Source organism: Chiloscyllium plagiosum, chromosome 5 (genome assembly GCF_004010195.1).
Source record: "Chiloscyllium plagiosum isolate BGI_BamShark_2017 chromosome 5, ASM401019v2, whole genome shotgun sequence".
NCBI classification, from domain to species: Eukaryota; Metazoa; Chordata; class Chondrichthyes; order Orectolobiformes; family Hemiscylliidae; genus Chiloscyllium; species Chiloscyllium plagiosum.
Window position 1 is genome coordinate 109,148,189 of NC_057714.1, and position 15,282 is coordinate 109,163,470.

A 15,282-nucleotide genomic window follows, 5' to 3' on the forward strand; every position below is an offset into this window, starting at 1 on the left:
TACCTCATTTTTTTCTCTGCGTATTTCCTTCTTAGTAATCCTCTGTTGTTCTTTAAAAGCTTCCCAGTCCTCGTTTTCACACTCATCTTTGCTATGTTATACTTTTTCTCTTTTGACTTTATATGTTTCTTAACTTCCCTCGCCACCCCTGCCTCCTCATCGGATCTTTTTTCCTTTTTGGAATGAACTGATCCTGCATCTTCTGCATTATACCCAGAAATATCTGCCATTGTTCCTCCACTGTCATCCCTGCTAAGGTATTGCAACATTGAACTTTAGCCAGCTCCTCCCTCATAGCTCCATAGTTCCCTTTATTCAACTGAAATATTGTCACTACCGATTGTACCCTCTCTCTTTGAAATCTCCACCTATCATTTACTCTTCCCTGTGTCCTGCCTGTCATCTTCAGCATATATACCAACCTTTTGCTGGCTACAATTAATTCTGAAGAAGTCACTGGACTTGAAATGTTAACTCTGCTTTCCCTCTACAGATTCTGCCAGACCTACTGAGTGTTCCCAGCAATTTCTGTTTTTGTTCCCAACCTTTTTGATCTATCTTCATAACTGAAATTTCTCATCCTTGGAACCATTCTTGTAAATGACTTCTGCACACTCTCCTGTATATTCACATCCTTCCTATAATGTGGCACTCAAAACTGTACACAGTAGACTAGCTGACATCTAACAAGTACCTTATATATAACATCACCTCCTTACTATGGAACTCTGTGCCACTAATAATTGATGAAGTTGAGGATACTGTTTGCTTTATTAATTTCTCTCACCACCTGAATTTGCATTAGGTTTATTGTCACATGTACTCACATTAATACAATGAACAGTTTACAAGTCGCCACTTATGGCACCATCTTAGGTACAAAGAACCTATGCACAGAATCTTTGGACAAAACAGAAGAACAAGAGACACAAAGTTATCAAGTTAAACATTATAGTCCTTCTTACCAAAGTAGAAAAACAAAGAAACAGCTAACAGTTCAACACCACATTCCATAAATGCCTGCCCATGCTGGGCTCGCATTCCTCACAAGGGCTTGACCTCGCCCTGCCACACCTTAGGTTGCCTGCTCTCATCACATTGCTGCCTGTTCCTTCTACAGCCACTGCCATGGGAAGCCTGTTGCTGCTTGTCGTGGGCTGCTTGCTCCCACTCTTTACCCACCGGCCACCCCAGGCTGCCTGCTTCTGCTCTTGCTGCTGGCTATCCCGGGCTGTCTGCTCCCACAGTGCGACTGGAGTCCTGCTCTGGCACCTGCTTTCATGCTCCAGACCGTGAAGAAGCTGTGATGCCACCGACTGCCAGACTTCTGCCCAGACACACGAGCAGCGTTGAGGCTGACTGCTAAAGCCTCCAGCGGCTGCTGTCGCCATAGCAATGTCACCTGTCCTACCTCCTCAGTGATCTGTACACATATACAGCAGTCCCTCTGCTCCTGCACCCCTTTAGAATTCTAACCTTATTTCATAATGACTTTCATTGTTCATCCTATCAAAATGCATCAATAAATGTTTCTGTACATTGAATCTCACCTGCCACCAATATGCTCACTCTTTTTGGAGCTCTACACTGTTGTCTTCACAGTTTACAATTTTTGCAAGTTTTGTGTCATTTGCAAAGTTTAAAATTGTTTCCTGCATGCAAAGATTGATATTGTTAATGGATATCCGGAAAGGAAAGAACTCCATTACTGATGACTCTGAGGAACACCACTACAAACGTTTCTCCACTACTCTTGTTTCCTTTTCAGGGCCGATTGGGGATAGCGTAGGGAACTGTGCACGGAGTCTGAGCAGACGGGAAGCCCTAAATGAATTTTTTTTGCCTTGGTTTTCATTAAGGAAAGGGACCTTGTTGTGAATGAGAAATTTAAGGAGCTGGGAAACAGGCTTAAATAGATCGAGATTGAGCAAGTTGATGTGCAGGAACTTTTAGCAAACATTAAGATTGTTGAGTCCCCAGGGCCAGACCAGATTTATCCTACGTTGCTGTGGAAAGCGAGAAAGGAGGTTGCTAAGCTGCTGGCTAAAATCTTTGCCTCCTCACTGGAGTCTTACTGGAGGATTGGAAAGAGGTGAATGTTGTTCCTCTTTTCAAGAACGGTAAGAGGGAAATCCTGGCAATTACAGACCAGTCGGTCTTACGTCTGTGGTCAGCAAAGTTGTGGAAAGAATTCTGAGGGATAGAATTTATGGTAATTTGGCAAAGCATAGCGTGATTAAAGGCAGTCAGCATGGCTTTGTGAGGGGCAGGTCATGCCTAACTAATCTTATTGAGTTTTTTGAGGAGGTGACGAGACAGGTCGACGAAGGTAGAGCAGTGGATGTGGTGTATATGGACTTCACAAGGCATATGATAAGGTTCCCCATGGTAGGCTCATTCATAAAGTCAGAAAGTATGGGATACAGGGAGATTTGGCTACCTGGATTCAGAATTGGTTGGCTGACAGAAGGCAGAGAGTGGTTGTAGATGGAAAGTATTCTGCCTGGAGGTCAGTGTTGAGTGGGATCCCACCGGGCTCTGTTCTTGGGCCTCTGCTCTTTGTAGTTTTTATAAATGGCTTGGATGAGGAGGTTGAGGCGTGGGTTAGTAAATTTGCCAATGACACAAAGGTTGCGGGTGCCGTCAATAGTATAGAGGGCTATTGCAGGCTGCAGCGCGACATAGACAGGATGCAGAGCTGGTCTGAGAAGTGGCAGATGGAGTTCAACCTGGATAAATCTGAAGTGATGCATTTTGGAAGGTCGAACTCGAATGCTGAATATAGGATTAAAGACAGGATTCTTGGCAGTGTGGAGGAACAGAGGGATCTTGGTGTTCAAGTGCAAAGGTCCCTCAAAGTTGCCACCGAAATGGATAGGGTTGTTAAGAAAGCATATGGTGTTTTGGCTTTCATTAACAGGGGTATCGAGTTTAAGAGCCGCGAAGTTTTGCTGCAGCTCTACAAGTCCCTGGTGAGGAGAAAGTGAGGACTGCAGATGCTGGGGATCAGAGCTTCATTCCTGAAGAAGGGCTTATGCCCGAAACGTCGATTCTCCTTCTATTTGGATGCTGTCTGACCTGCTGCGCTTTTCCAGCAATACATTTTTAAGTCCCTGGTGAGATCACACTTGGAATATTGTGTCCAGTTCTGGTCGCCCTACTATAGGAAAGATACAGAGGCTTTGGAGAGGGTTTACCAGGCTGCTGCCTGGACTGGAGAACTTCTCTTATGAAGAGAAGTTGAATAAGCTTGGACTTTTCTCTCTGGAGAGAAGGAGGAAGAGAGGTGACCTGATTGAGGTATACAAGATAATGAGAGGAATGGATAGAGTCACGAGCCAGAGACTTTTCCCCAGGGCTGGATTGACTGGTACAAGGGATCATAGTTTTAAGATATTAGGAGAAAGGTATAGAGGGGACGTCAGAGAAAGGTTCTTTATGCAGAGAGTTGTGAATGCATGGAATGCGTTGCCACCGGTGGTAGTGGAAGCAGAGTCATTAGGGACATCTAAGCGACTGCTGGACATGCACATGGATAGCAGTGAATTGAGGGGTGCGTGGGTTAAGTTATTTTATTTTACATTAAGATTAACCCTCGGCACAACATCTTGGGCTGTACTTTTCTAAGTTCTGTGTTCAATGTTCTATTCCTCAGCCAATTTTATATCTATGTTACTACTGTTACTTTCATTCCTTGAGCTATAACTTTGGTCACAGTCTGTTATGTGGCATTCAGTGAACACCTCATGAAAGTTCATGTAGACCACGTCAACAGCATTTACCTCATGGTGCCTTTCTGTTACCTTTCCAAAAATCTAAAACAATTTAGTTAAACATGGTTTCTCGTTTAGAGATCTGCTTTCAACACCGAGGTACTTAAGGACAAAGTTGGCCCAAAGCTTGGTCAAAGAGATCGACGTCTAATGAGCGTCAGAAAGTGAGAAACTTACTCGTTGATATAAACTCTTTTGCAGAACAAGAGCTATTACTTATCAAAAAAGAATCCGTTTTGGTTGAACAACACCAAAAGAATTGGTATCATTGGAACTAACATTTCTTGATCTTACTTGCCAGTGGAAACTCTTTTGCAGAACCAGTACCAGTATTTGCCAATAAAGAAGCTGTTCAGAGGGAGGTAAAAGTTCGAGTATCGGAGAATGCTGTTCTCAGCTGTGAAGTATCGGATTTCAAAACTGGAGTGAAATGGTCCAAAAGTGGAAAGTCTCTCAGTTCTAGTCAGAAGCTTAAACTTGAATCTGATGATAGAATACGAAGACTCATCATTCTGAATGCAGAGCTAAAGGATGGTGGCAGTTACGCATGTGAAGCAGCTGGAGAGAAATTGACTTTTCATGTTGAGGTTACAGGTCAGTCATGTTTGTTGATGGTTTGCTGTTTAGTTTTAATCTTGTTTTCTGATGTTTTTAAGGTTATTGCTTGTCATGTGGCATTTTTAGAACAAATGGTTGGTGCTTTTTGGAGTTTCATCTATTATAATGTTGTAACTTAGAGAATTAATGGAAAACTTGCTTAAGATTGTAACTTGCACTTGCTGCAAACTTACACAACATACATAGAACAATGCTATACAGGAACAGGCTTTTCGACCGGAGATACCATTCAAAACTACTCATGTCTACCTGCACATAGTCCATATCCCTCTATTCCCTGCTGGATCATGTGTTTGTTTAAATGCCGCTTGAACATTGCTCTTGTATCTGCTTTTAGCACCTCCCCTGACAGCGTGTTCCAGTTACCTACCACTCTCTGTGTGAAAAAAATGCCTTGCACATCTCCTTCAAATTTTCTCCCTCTTACCTTAAACATATGGCCACAAGTATTTAAAATTTCCATTCCAGGAAAATAACTCTGACTGTCCACCATATCCATGTGTCTCATAATTTTATGTACTTCCATCAGGTCAGTCCTCAGCCTCCGATGTTTTAACGGAAACAATCCATGTTTGTGTAATTCTCCTGATAGCTAATGCATTCCAATCCGTACAACATTCTGGTAAATCTCTCTTGCATCCTCTCCAAAGCCTTCACATCCTTCCTATGACGTGGCAACCACAACTGCATGCAATATTCCAAATAAGCCAGAACTAAACTTTTATACAGCTGCAACCTGACTTGCTGACTTTTATACTCAGTGCTCGACTTATAAAGGCAAGCATGTTGTATGCCTTCTTTACCACCTTATCCACTTCTGTTGCCACTTTCAGAGAGCTATACACTTATACCCCAAGATCTCTCTGTGTATCAATGCTCTTCGGGGTACTGCCGTTTACTGTGTACTTTCCTCTTGCATTTCACCTCGTATTTGTCCAGATTAAATTCAATCTGCCATTTCTCCACCCAACTTTGCAATTGATCAATATCCTGCCATATCCTTTGACAAGTTATGGTGAATGGGTTGGTTGTGAAGAAATTCTGTCCCATATTTTTATTTTCCTCCAAAAGATATAAAGTAACTCAACACATAAAAGATGGATAAATAGAGTCATAGAGATGTACGGCATGGGAACAGACCCTCTAGTCCAACACATGCTTGCTGACAAGGTATCCCAACCCAATCTAGTCCCACCTGCCAGCACCTTACCCATATCCCTCCAAACCATTCCTATTCATATACCCATTCAGATGCCTTTTAAATGTTGCAATTGTACTAGCTTCCACCACTTCCTCTGGCAGCTCATTCCATACATGTACCACCGTCTAGGTGAAAAAGCTGCCCGTTAGGTCTCTTTTATATCTTTCCCCCTCACCCCAAACCTATGACTGCGCGTTCTGGACTCCTCGACCGCAGGGAAAAGACTTTGTCTATTTATCCTATCCATGCACCTCATGATTTTCTAAATCTGTATAAGGTCACCCCTCAGCCTCCGATGCTCTAGGGAAAACAGCCCCAGCCTATTCAACCTCTCCCTATAGCTCAAATCCTTCAACCCTGAACCCTGGCAACACCCTTGTAAATCTTTTCTGAACCATTTCAAGTTTCACAACATCTTTCCGAAAGGAAGGAGAACTGAATTGCATGCAGTATTCCAATAGCGGCCTAACCAATGTCCTGTACAGCTGCAACATGACCTCCCAACTCCTGTACTCAATAGTCTGACCAATAAATGAAAGCATACCAAACGCCTTCTTCACTATCCTATCTACCTGCGACTCCACTTTCAAGGAGCTATGAACCTGCACTGCAAGGTCTCTTTGTTCAGCAACACTCTGTAGTACCTTACCATTAAGTCCTGCTAAGATTTGCTTTCCCAAAATGCAGCACCTCACATTTATCTAAATTAAACTCCATCTGCCACATCTCAGCCCATTGGCCCATCTGATCAAGATCCTGTTGTAATCTGAGGTAACCTTCTTCGCTGTCCACTACACCTCCAATTTTGGTGTCATCTGTCAAATCGAAATCATTTATGTCGATGAAAAGTAGAGGACCCAGCACCGATCCTTGTGGCACTCCACTGGTCACAGGCCTCCAGTCTGAAAAACAACCCTCCACCACCACCCCCTGCCTTCTGCCTTTGGGCCAGTTCTGTATCCAAATGGCTCGTTCTCCCTGTATTCCATGAGATCTGACCTTGCTAACCAGCCTCCCATGCGGAACCTTGTCGAACGCCTTACTGAAGTCCATATAGATCACGTCTACTGCTCTGCTGTCATCAATCCTCTTTGTTACTTCTTCAAAAAACTCAACCAACCTTGTGAGACATGATTTCCCATGCACAAAGCCATGTTAACTATCCCTAATCAATCCCCAGGACCTGATCAGGTATCCCATATAACTTTGTGGGAAGCTAGGGAAGTGATTACTGGGCTCCTGGCTGAAATATTTGTATCATTGATAGCCAGGGGAATGGTGCCAGAAGCCTGGAGTTTGGTTAACATGGTGCTATTATTTAATAAAGCTGGTAAGGAAAAGGCAAAGAACTATATACCGGTGAGGCTGACATCAGTGGTGGGTAAGTTGTTGAAGGGGATTCTGAGAAACAGGATTTACATGTATTCGGAAAGGACTGATTAGAGAATGTCAGCATGGTTTTGTGCATGGGAAATTGTGTCTCACGAACATGATAGAGTTTTTTGAGGAAGGGACAAAGAAAATTGATGAAGGCAGAGTGGTAGATGTTATCCATATGGACTTCAGTAAGGTGATCCACACAGTTCCTCATTGTCAACTAGTTAGCAAGGTTAGAACACATGAAATAAAGGCAGAACTGGCCATTTAGATACAACATTGGCTCAAAGATAGGAGACAGAGTGTAGTACATAGTTAAAAAACATAGAACGTAGAACAGTACAGCACAGTACAGGCTCTTAGGCCCACAGTGTTGTGCCGATCATTTATGTTAATCTAAGATGAACCTAACCTACACACCCCTCAATTTACTGCCGTCCGTGTGCTTGTCTAGCAGGTGCTCAAATGTCCCTAACTCTACTACCACCACTGGCAGTGCATTCCACGCACCCATCACTCTCTGTGTAAAGAACCTACCTCTGACATCTTCCCTATACCTTCCTCCAATCACATTAAAATTATGACCCCTCATGACAGCCATTTCTACCCTGGGGAAAGATTTCTGGCTATCTACTCTATCTATGCCTCTCATTACCTTGTACATCTCTATCAAGTCACCTCTCTTCCTTCTTCTCTCCAGTGTGAAAAGCCCTAGGTCGCTCAACCTCTCTTCATAAGACAAGCCCTCCAATCCAGGCAGCATCCTGGTAAATCTCCTCTGCACCCTCTCTAAAGCATCCACATCCTTCCTATAGTGAGATGACCACAACTGGACACAATATTCCAAGTGTGGTCTAACCTGCAGCAAAACCATGTGGCTCTTAAACTCAGTCCCCTGTTAATGAAAGCCAAAACACCATATGCCTTCTTAACAGCCCTATCAACTTGGGTGACAACTTTGAAGGATCTGTCTGTGTGGACCCGAAGGTCCTGTTGTTGCTTCACACTGCCATGAATCTGGTCTTTAACCCTATATTCAGCATTCAAATTCGACTTTCCAAAATGAATCACTTTGCATTCATTCAGGTTGAACTCCATTTGCCACTTCTCAGCCCAGATCTGCATTCTGTCATTTGTCTTGTTGTGGCCTTGACACTATCTACAACACTACCGACCTTTGTGTCATTGGCAAACTTACTAACCCACCCTTCCACTTCTTCATCCAAGTCATTTATAAAAACTGCAGAGAGCATAGGCCCAAGAACAGATCCCTGCGGGACACCACTGGTCACCGACCTCCAGGCAGAATACTTTCCAACCACTACCACTCACTGTCTTCTTTTGGCCAGCCAATTCTCTATGCAGGCAGCCAAATTTCCCTGTATTCTATACCTCCTAACTTTCTGAATGAGCCTACCGTGGGGAACCTTGTCAACTGCCTTACTGAAATCCGTATGCACCACATCCACTCCTTGATCTTTGTCAACATGTGAGGTCACATCCTCAAAGAACTCAAAGCTTGTGAGACCCCTCTTAAAGCCATGCTGACTATCTTTAATCAAACTATGTTTTTCCAAATAGTCATAAATCCTATTTCTCAGAATCTTTCCAGTACCTTGCTTACCACAGATGTTAGACTGACTGGTTTATAATTCCCAGGAATTTCTTATTCCCTTTCTTGAACAGAGGAACAACATTTGCCTCCCTCCAGTCATCCGGTACTACCCCTGTGGAGAGTGAAGATGCAAAGATCATGGGCAGAGGTGCAAAAATCTCATTCCTCACTTCCTGTAGTTACTGTGGATATATCTGATCTGGCCCTGGGGACTTATCTATCTTGATGTTTCCCAGAATTTCCAGCACATCCACTTTCTTAATATCAGTCTGTTCAAGCCTATTGACCTGGTCCATGGCATTTTCAGTATCTACAAAATCCCTCTCTCTAGTGAAAACTGAAGTAAAAAACTATTTAAGGCCTCCCCTACCTCTTCAGACTCCAGGCACAAATTCCCTCCACTATCCCTGATTGGCCCCATCCTCTCTCTGATCAGTCTCTTATTCCTCATGTAAGTATAGAATGCCTTTGGGTTTCCCTAATCCTTCCTGCCAAGGCTTTATCGTGCACCCTCCTAGCTCTTCTCAGTCCATTTTTGAGGTATTTCCTAGCTACTCTGTAATCCTGTAAACCTGTGCCAGAACCTGTGCTTCCTGAACCTTAAATAAGCTTCCTTCTTCCTCTTGACGAGATGCTCCTCTTCTTTTGTCATCCAAGGCTGAATAGGCTGTGGCCATTTTTCCTGGAGTGTTGGAGGCTGAGGGGTGACCTTATAGTGGTTTATAAAATCAAAAGCGGCATGGATAGAGTGAGTAGTCAAGGTCTTTTTCCTAAAGTAGGGGAGAACAAAACTAGAGGCATAAGTTTAAGTTGAGAGGTGAAGATTTAAAGGGGACCTAAGGGGCAACTTTTTCATGCAGAGAGTTGTGAATGCATACCAGAGGAGGTGGTAGCAATTGGTACAATTACAAAATTTAAAAGGAATCTTGATGGGTATATGAGTAGGAAGGTTTTAGGGGGAATGGGCTAAATGCAGGCAAATAGGACTAGATTAATTTAGGATATCTTGTGAGCATGGATGTATAAGACTGAAGGTCTGTTTCCGTGCTGTACAACTCTCTATAAGTAATTGCTAGAAATAAAATAATAAGTGAGATTTTAAGAATAGAACAGAATTAGGTCTGTAGACTCACTGAATCTGTTTGGTAAGATCACGACCAATTTGATCTGTCCTTAACTCTACTTTGCTTTTTTCTTCCTGACCTCACTACCATCACTTGTCAATCAAAAATCTGTTCATGTTCTAAAAATATTCTGTTCCCTAGCCACCACTGCTCTCTGGGTAAGAGAATTCCAAAGATTTAATGGCCTTCTGGGAGAATGATGTGGAAGTGCTGTTGTTGGACTGGGGTGACAAAATTAAAAATCACACAACACCTGGTTATGGTCTCACAGGTTTATTTGGAAACACTAGCTTTCAGAGCTGCTCCTTCATCGGGTAACTAGTGGGGCAGGATCACAATATACAGAATTTATAGCAAAAGATCACAGTGTCATGCAGTTAAAACAATATATTGAACAAACCTAGATTGCTGTTAAGTCTTTCATCTTTTAGAATGGATTGCAGGTTTCGGTTCATTAATATGTAAATCTCAGAACTTCTTTTAAGTCACATTTTCGAGATAACATAAGGTTTTATAAAAATAGGTGACATCTCAGCTCAGACAATGTATTAAAGACAAAAGAGAAAATGCTGGAAAATCTCAGCAGGTCTGGCAGCATCTGTAAGGAGAGAAAAGAGCTGACGTTTCAAGTCTAACTGACCCTTTGTCAGCTGCCAGACCTGCTGAGATTTTCCAGCACTTTCTCTTTTGGTTTCAGATTCCAGCATCTGCAGTAATTTGCTTTTATCCAATGTATTAAAGGTGTGAGGTTAGAGTCTCTGTATCCCAAACTTGAGTCAGAATGGTTCTGTTTCCAAAGTAGGAATTTATAACATGTTATATGGATTGATTGCCTGCATTGATGCTTTTTGAGCAAAAATGAATGTATCTGCAAATACAATTCTGCAAATGGAAATACACACCTATAAGTCTATGTGTGTGTGTGTGTGATGGAGTATGAGCTTGTGAGAGGATGTGGGCGTGGGTGTGAGTTGGGGGTTGTATGTGTGTGTCTCAGAGAGAACATGTGTTTGAGTGTGTGTGTGTGTGTGTATATAGATTAGTGGGGTCATCTGTAGAGTGACATGAACCCAGGGTCCCAGTTGAGACCATTCTCATGTGTACCACACTTAGCTATCAGCCTTTGCTTGGTCGCTCTGCATTGTTTCCCGAAGGAACATTTCAGTAGCCAGGGACATTCGGCCTTGGATCTTTGGGTGACCATTCCTTCAAGGCGGACTTCAGGATATGCAAAATGCAGAGTAGCCGAGCAGAGGCTGATAGCCAAGTTTGGTACCCATGAGGATGGCCTCATCCTGGACCTTGGGTTCATGTCACACTACAGGTGACCCCACTACACTATACACTCTTCACACACACATGCAAACACACTCTTATATACACACTCATGCAGACTCTGTGTCATACACACGCTCTTTCTCGACACACACATACACTCCCCACACTCACACCCACGCACACACTCTCTCACAGGCTTATAATCCATCACACTCATGCACATACTCTACCAAGCATGCACACATGCAAACACACACTCTCTCATGCGCATACACACACACACACACACACACACACACACACACACACACACACACACACACACACACTCCCATTTGCAGATACATTCTATTTTTGATCAAAGAGTATACAATTGCAAGCAGCCAGTGCAGGCAGTGAATCCATGTAACATTTTATAAATTTCTACTCTGGGAAAAGAACTAATTGGGATACAGACAGACTCTAACCTCACACCTTTAATACATTGTCTGTGCTGAGATGTCACTTTTTTTAATAAAATCTTATGTTATCTTGAGAACATGACTTAAAAGAAATTCTGGGTTTACATATTAATGAACCAAAACCTGCAACTAAAAGATGAAAGACTCAACAGCAATCTAGTTTTCCAATATATTGTTTTAATTGCATGAAACTGTGAAATTTTGCTATAAATTCCGTATTTTATGATCCTGCCCCACTAGTTACCTGATAAAGGAGCAGCACTATGAAAGCTACTACTTCCAAATTAATCTGTTAGACTGTAACATAGTGTTGTGTGATTTTTAACTTCTGGGAGAAGACATTTCTTGACGTTGTTATAATCCCAGTCAATGTTATACTAGACATGTCAGATCCCAGACTGAAATCTGGCTGATTGACAGATCAGATTCTGATTTGTTTTGGTTTTAACAATGTGGTCTCTCAATGAAACATTAACATGCAATGTTGAAGATTTGGTTTTAGCAATAGGAAAGAAGTTTATTAAACAAATTAACTGAAGATAACATTTAAAAAGCATCTGGATGAGTTTATGAACAAGAAGTGTTCAGAGGGATATGGGTGAAACAGGGTCATAGAGTCATAGATGTACAGTATAGAAACAGACTCTTCGGTCCAATCCGTCCATGCCGACCAGATATCCCAACCCAATCTAATCCCACCTGCCAGAACCCAGCCCATATCCCTCTAAACCCTTCTATTCATATACCCATCCAAATGTCTCTTAAATGTTGCAATTGTACCAGCCTCCACCACTTCCTCTGGCCGCTCATTCCATACACGTACCACCCTCTGTGTGAAAAAGTTGCCCCTTAGGTCTCTTTTATATCTTTCCCCTCTCACCCTAAACCTATGCCCTCTAGTTCTGGACTCCCCGACCCCAGGGAAAAGACTTTGTCTATTTACCCTATCCATGCCCTTCATAATTTTGTAAACCTCTATAAGGTCACCATTCAGATTCCAACGCTCCAAGGAAAACAGCCCCAGCCTGTTCAGCCTCTTCCTATAGCTCAAATCCTCCAACCCTGGCAACATCCTTTGGAGGCTGAGACCAGAATTGCATGCAATATTCCAACAGTGGCCTAACCAATGTCCAGTACAGCTGCAACATGATCTCCCAACTCCTGTACTCAATTCTCTGACCAATAAAGGAAAGCACACCAACGCCTTCTTCACTATCCTATCTAACTGCAACTCTATTTTCAAGCAGCTATAAACCTGCACTCTAAGGTCTCTTTGTTCAGCAACACTCCCTAGGACTTTACCATTAAGTGTAGAAGTCCTGCTAAGGTTTGCTTTTCCAAAATGCAGCACCTCGCATTTATCTAAATTAAATGTCATCTGCCATTCCTCAGCCCATTGACCCATCTGATCAAGATCCCGTTGTGCTGCATAGAACATAGAGCATTATAGCGCAGAGCATTATAGCGCAGCACAGGTCCTTCTGCCCTCAACATTGCGAACATCCTGTGGAATCAATATGAAACTCATCTAACCTACACTATTCCAATTTCATCCAAATGTCTATCCAATGACTATTTAAATGCCCTTAATGTTGGCGAGTCTACTGCTGCTGCAGGCAGGGCATTCCATGCCCCTACTACTCTCTGAGTACAGCAACTGCCTCTGACATCTGTCCTTTATCTATCTCCCCTCAATTTATAGCTATGTCCCGTTGTGCTAGCCATCACCATCTGAGGAAAAAAGACACTCACTGTCCACTCTATCTAACCCTCTGATTATCTTATATGTCTCAATTAAATCACCTCTCAACCTTCTTCTCTCTAACAAAAACAGCCTCAAGTCCATCAGCCATTCCTCATAAGACCTTTTCTCTATACTAGGCAACGTCCTAGTAGATCCTCTCTGCACCCTTTCCAAAGCTTCCACATCGTTCCTATAATGCGGTGACCAGAAATCTACACAATACTCCAAGTGTGGCCGCACAAGAGTTTTGTCCAGCTGCAGCATGACCTCATGGCTCGGAAACTCAATCCCTCTACCAATAAAAGTGAACATACTGTGTGCTGCCTTAACAACCCTATCAACCTGGTGGCAGCTTTCAGGGATCTATGTACACAGACACTGAGATCTCTCTGCTCATTGACACTGCCAAGAATCTTACCATTAGCCCAGTACTCTTTGTTCCTGTTACTCCTCACACTTTTCTGCATTAAACTCCATTTGCCACCTCTCAACCCAGCTGTGCAGCTTATTAATGTCCCTCTGTAAACTGCAACATCCTTCGCAATATCCACAACTCCACCGACCTTAGTGTCATCCGCAAATTTACTAACCTCATCCAGTTCATTTATGTAAGTGACAAATAGCAGTGGCCTTAAAATCAATCCTTGTAGTATACCAGTAGTAACTGAACTCCAGGGTTAACATTTCCCATCAACCATCACCAGCTAGCCAACCACTATCACCTAGCCAATTTCTGATCCAAACCGCTAAATCACCCTCAATCCCATGCCTCTGTATTTTCTGCAATAGCCTTCCATGGGGAACCTTATCAAATGCTTTACTGAAATCCATATACAGGAGAAAGTGAGGACTGCAGATGCTGGAGATCAGATTTGAAAGTGTGGTGCTGGAAAAGCACAGTAGGTCAGGCAGCATCTGATGAGGAGGAAAATCAACAAATTCCTGATGAAGGGCTTATGTCCAAAATGTCAATTCTCCTGGTCCTCGGATGCTGCCTGACCTGCTGTGCTTTTCCAGCACCCACATTCTCAACTGAAATCATATACACCACATCAACTGCTTTACCCTCATCCACCTATTTAGTCATCTTCTCAAAGAACTCAGTAAGGTTTGTAAGGCACAATGTACCCTTCGCAAAACCGTGTTGACTATTCCTAATCAAATGATTCCTTTCTAGATGATTATAAATCCTATCTCTCATAATTCTTTCCAACACTTTACCCACAACTGAAGTAAGGGTCAATGGTCTATTATTACCAGAGTTGTCTCTACTCCCCTTCTTGAACAAGGGAACAACATTTGCTATCTTCCAATCTTCTGGTACTACTTTTCTGTCATTGACAACATAAAGTTAAAAACCAAAGACTCTGCAATCTCCTCCCTAGCTTCTCAAAGAATCCTCGGGTAAATCCCATAGCCTGTGTCTCAGTAGTCTTGATAATATTGTCTTTTTCCAGTGTGAATACTGACAAAAAATATTCATATAGCACCTCCCCTATCTCTTTGGACTCCAACACAATTTCCCACTCCCACTTCTTCGCTGTCCATACACCTCCAGGTTTGGTGTCATCTACAAACTTACTAACTAAACCTCCTATGTTCATATCCAAATCATTTATATAAATGACGAAAAGTAATGGACCTAGCACTGATCCTTGTGGCAGTCCTCTGGTCACAGGCCTCCCATCTGAAAAGCAACCCTCCACCATCACCTTCTGTCTTCTACCTTTGAGCTAAGTCTGTCTCCAAATGATAGTTCTCCCTGTATCCCATGAGATGTAACTTTGCTAATCTGTCTCCCATGAGGAACCTTGTTGAATGCCTTACTGAAGTCTATATCGATTGCATCCACTGCTCTGCCCTCATCAAATCACTTTGTTACTTACTGAAAAAACTCTATCACATTCATGAGACATGATTTCCCACCCAGAGTGCCATGTTGACTATCCCTAATCAGAGCTGAAAATGTGTTGCTGGAAAAGCGCAGCAGGTCAGGCAGCATCCAAGGAACAGGAGAATCGATGTTTCGGGCATAAGCCCTTTTTCAGGAATGAGGAAAGTGTGTCCAGCAGGCTAAGATAAAAGATAGGG

At 42.7% G+C, this 15,282-nt stretch overlaps 1 protein-coding gene across 1 annotated transcript in view; it reads left to right on the plus strand.

Annotated features, from left to right (window-relative positions):
* The window catches only part of LOC122550328 (obscurin-like), a 784,231-nt gene that overhangs the window by 127,196 nt on the left and 641,753 nt on the right, over positions 1-15,282 (plus strand). The window contains exon 12 of the mRNA XM_043691054.1: positions 4,092-4,367. Within this exon, the coding sequence (XP_043546989.1) occupies positions 4,092-4,367 (276 nt within the window). The remainder of the gene's footprint in view (positions 1-4,091; positions 4,368-15,282) is intronic.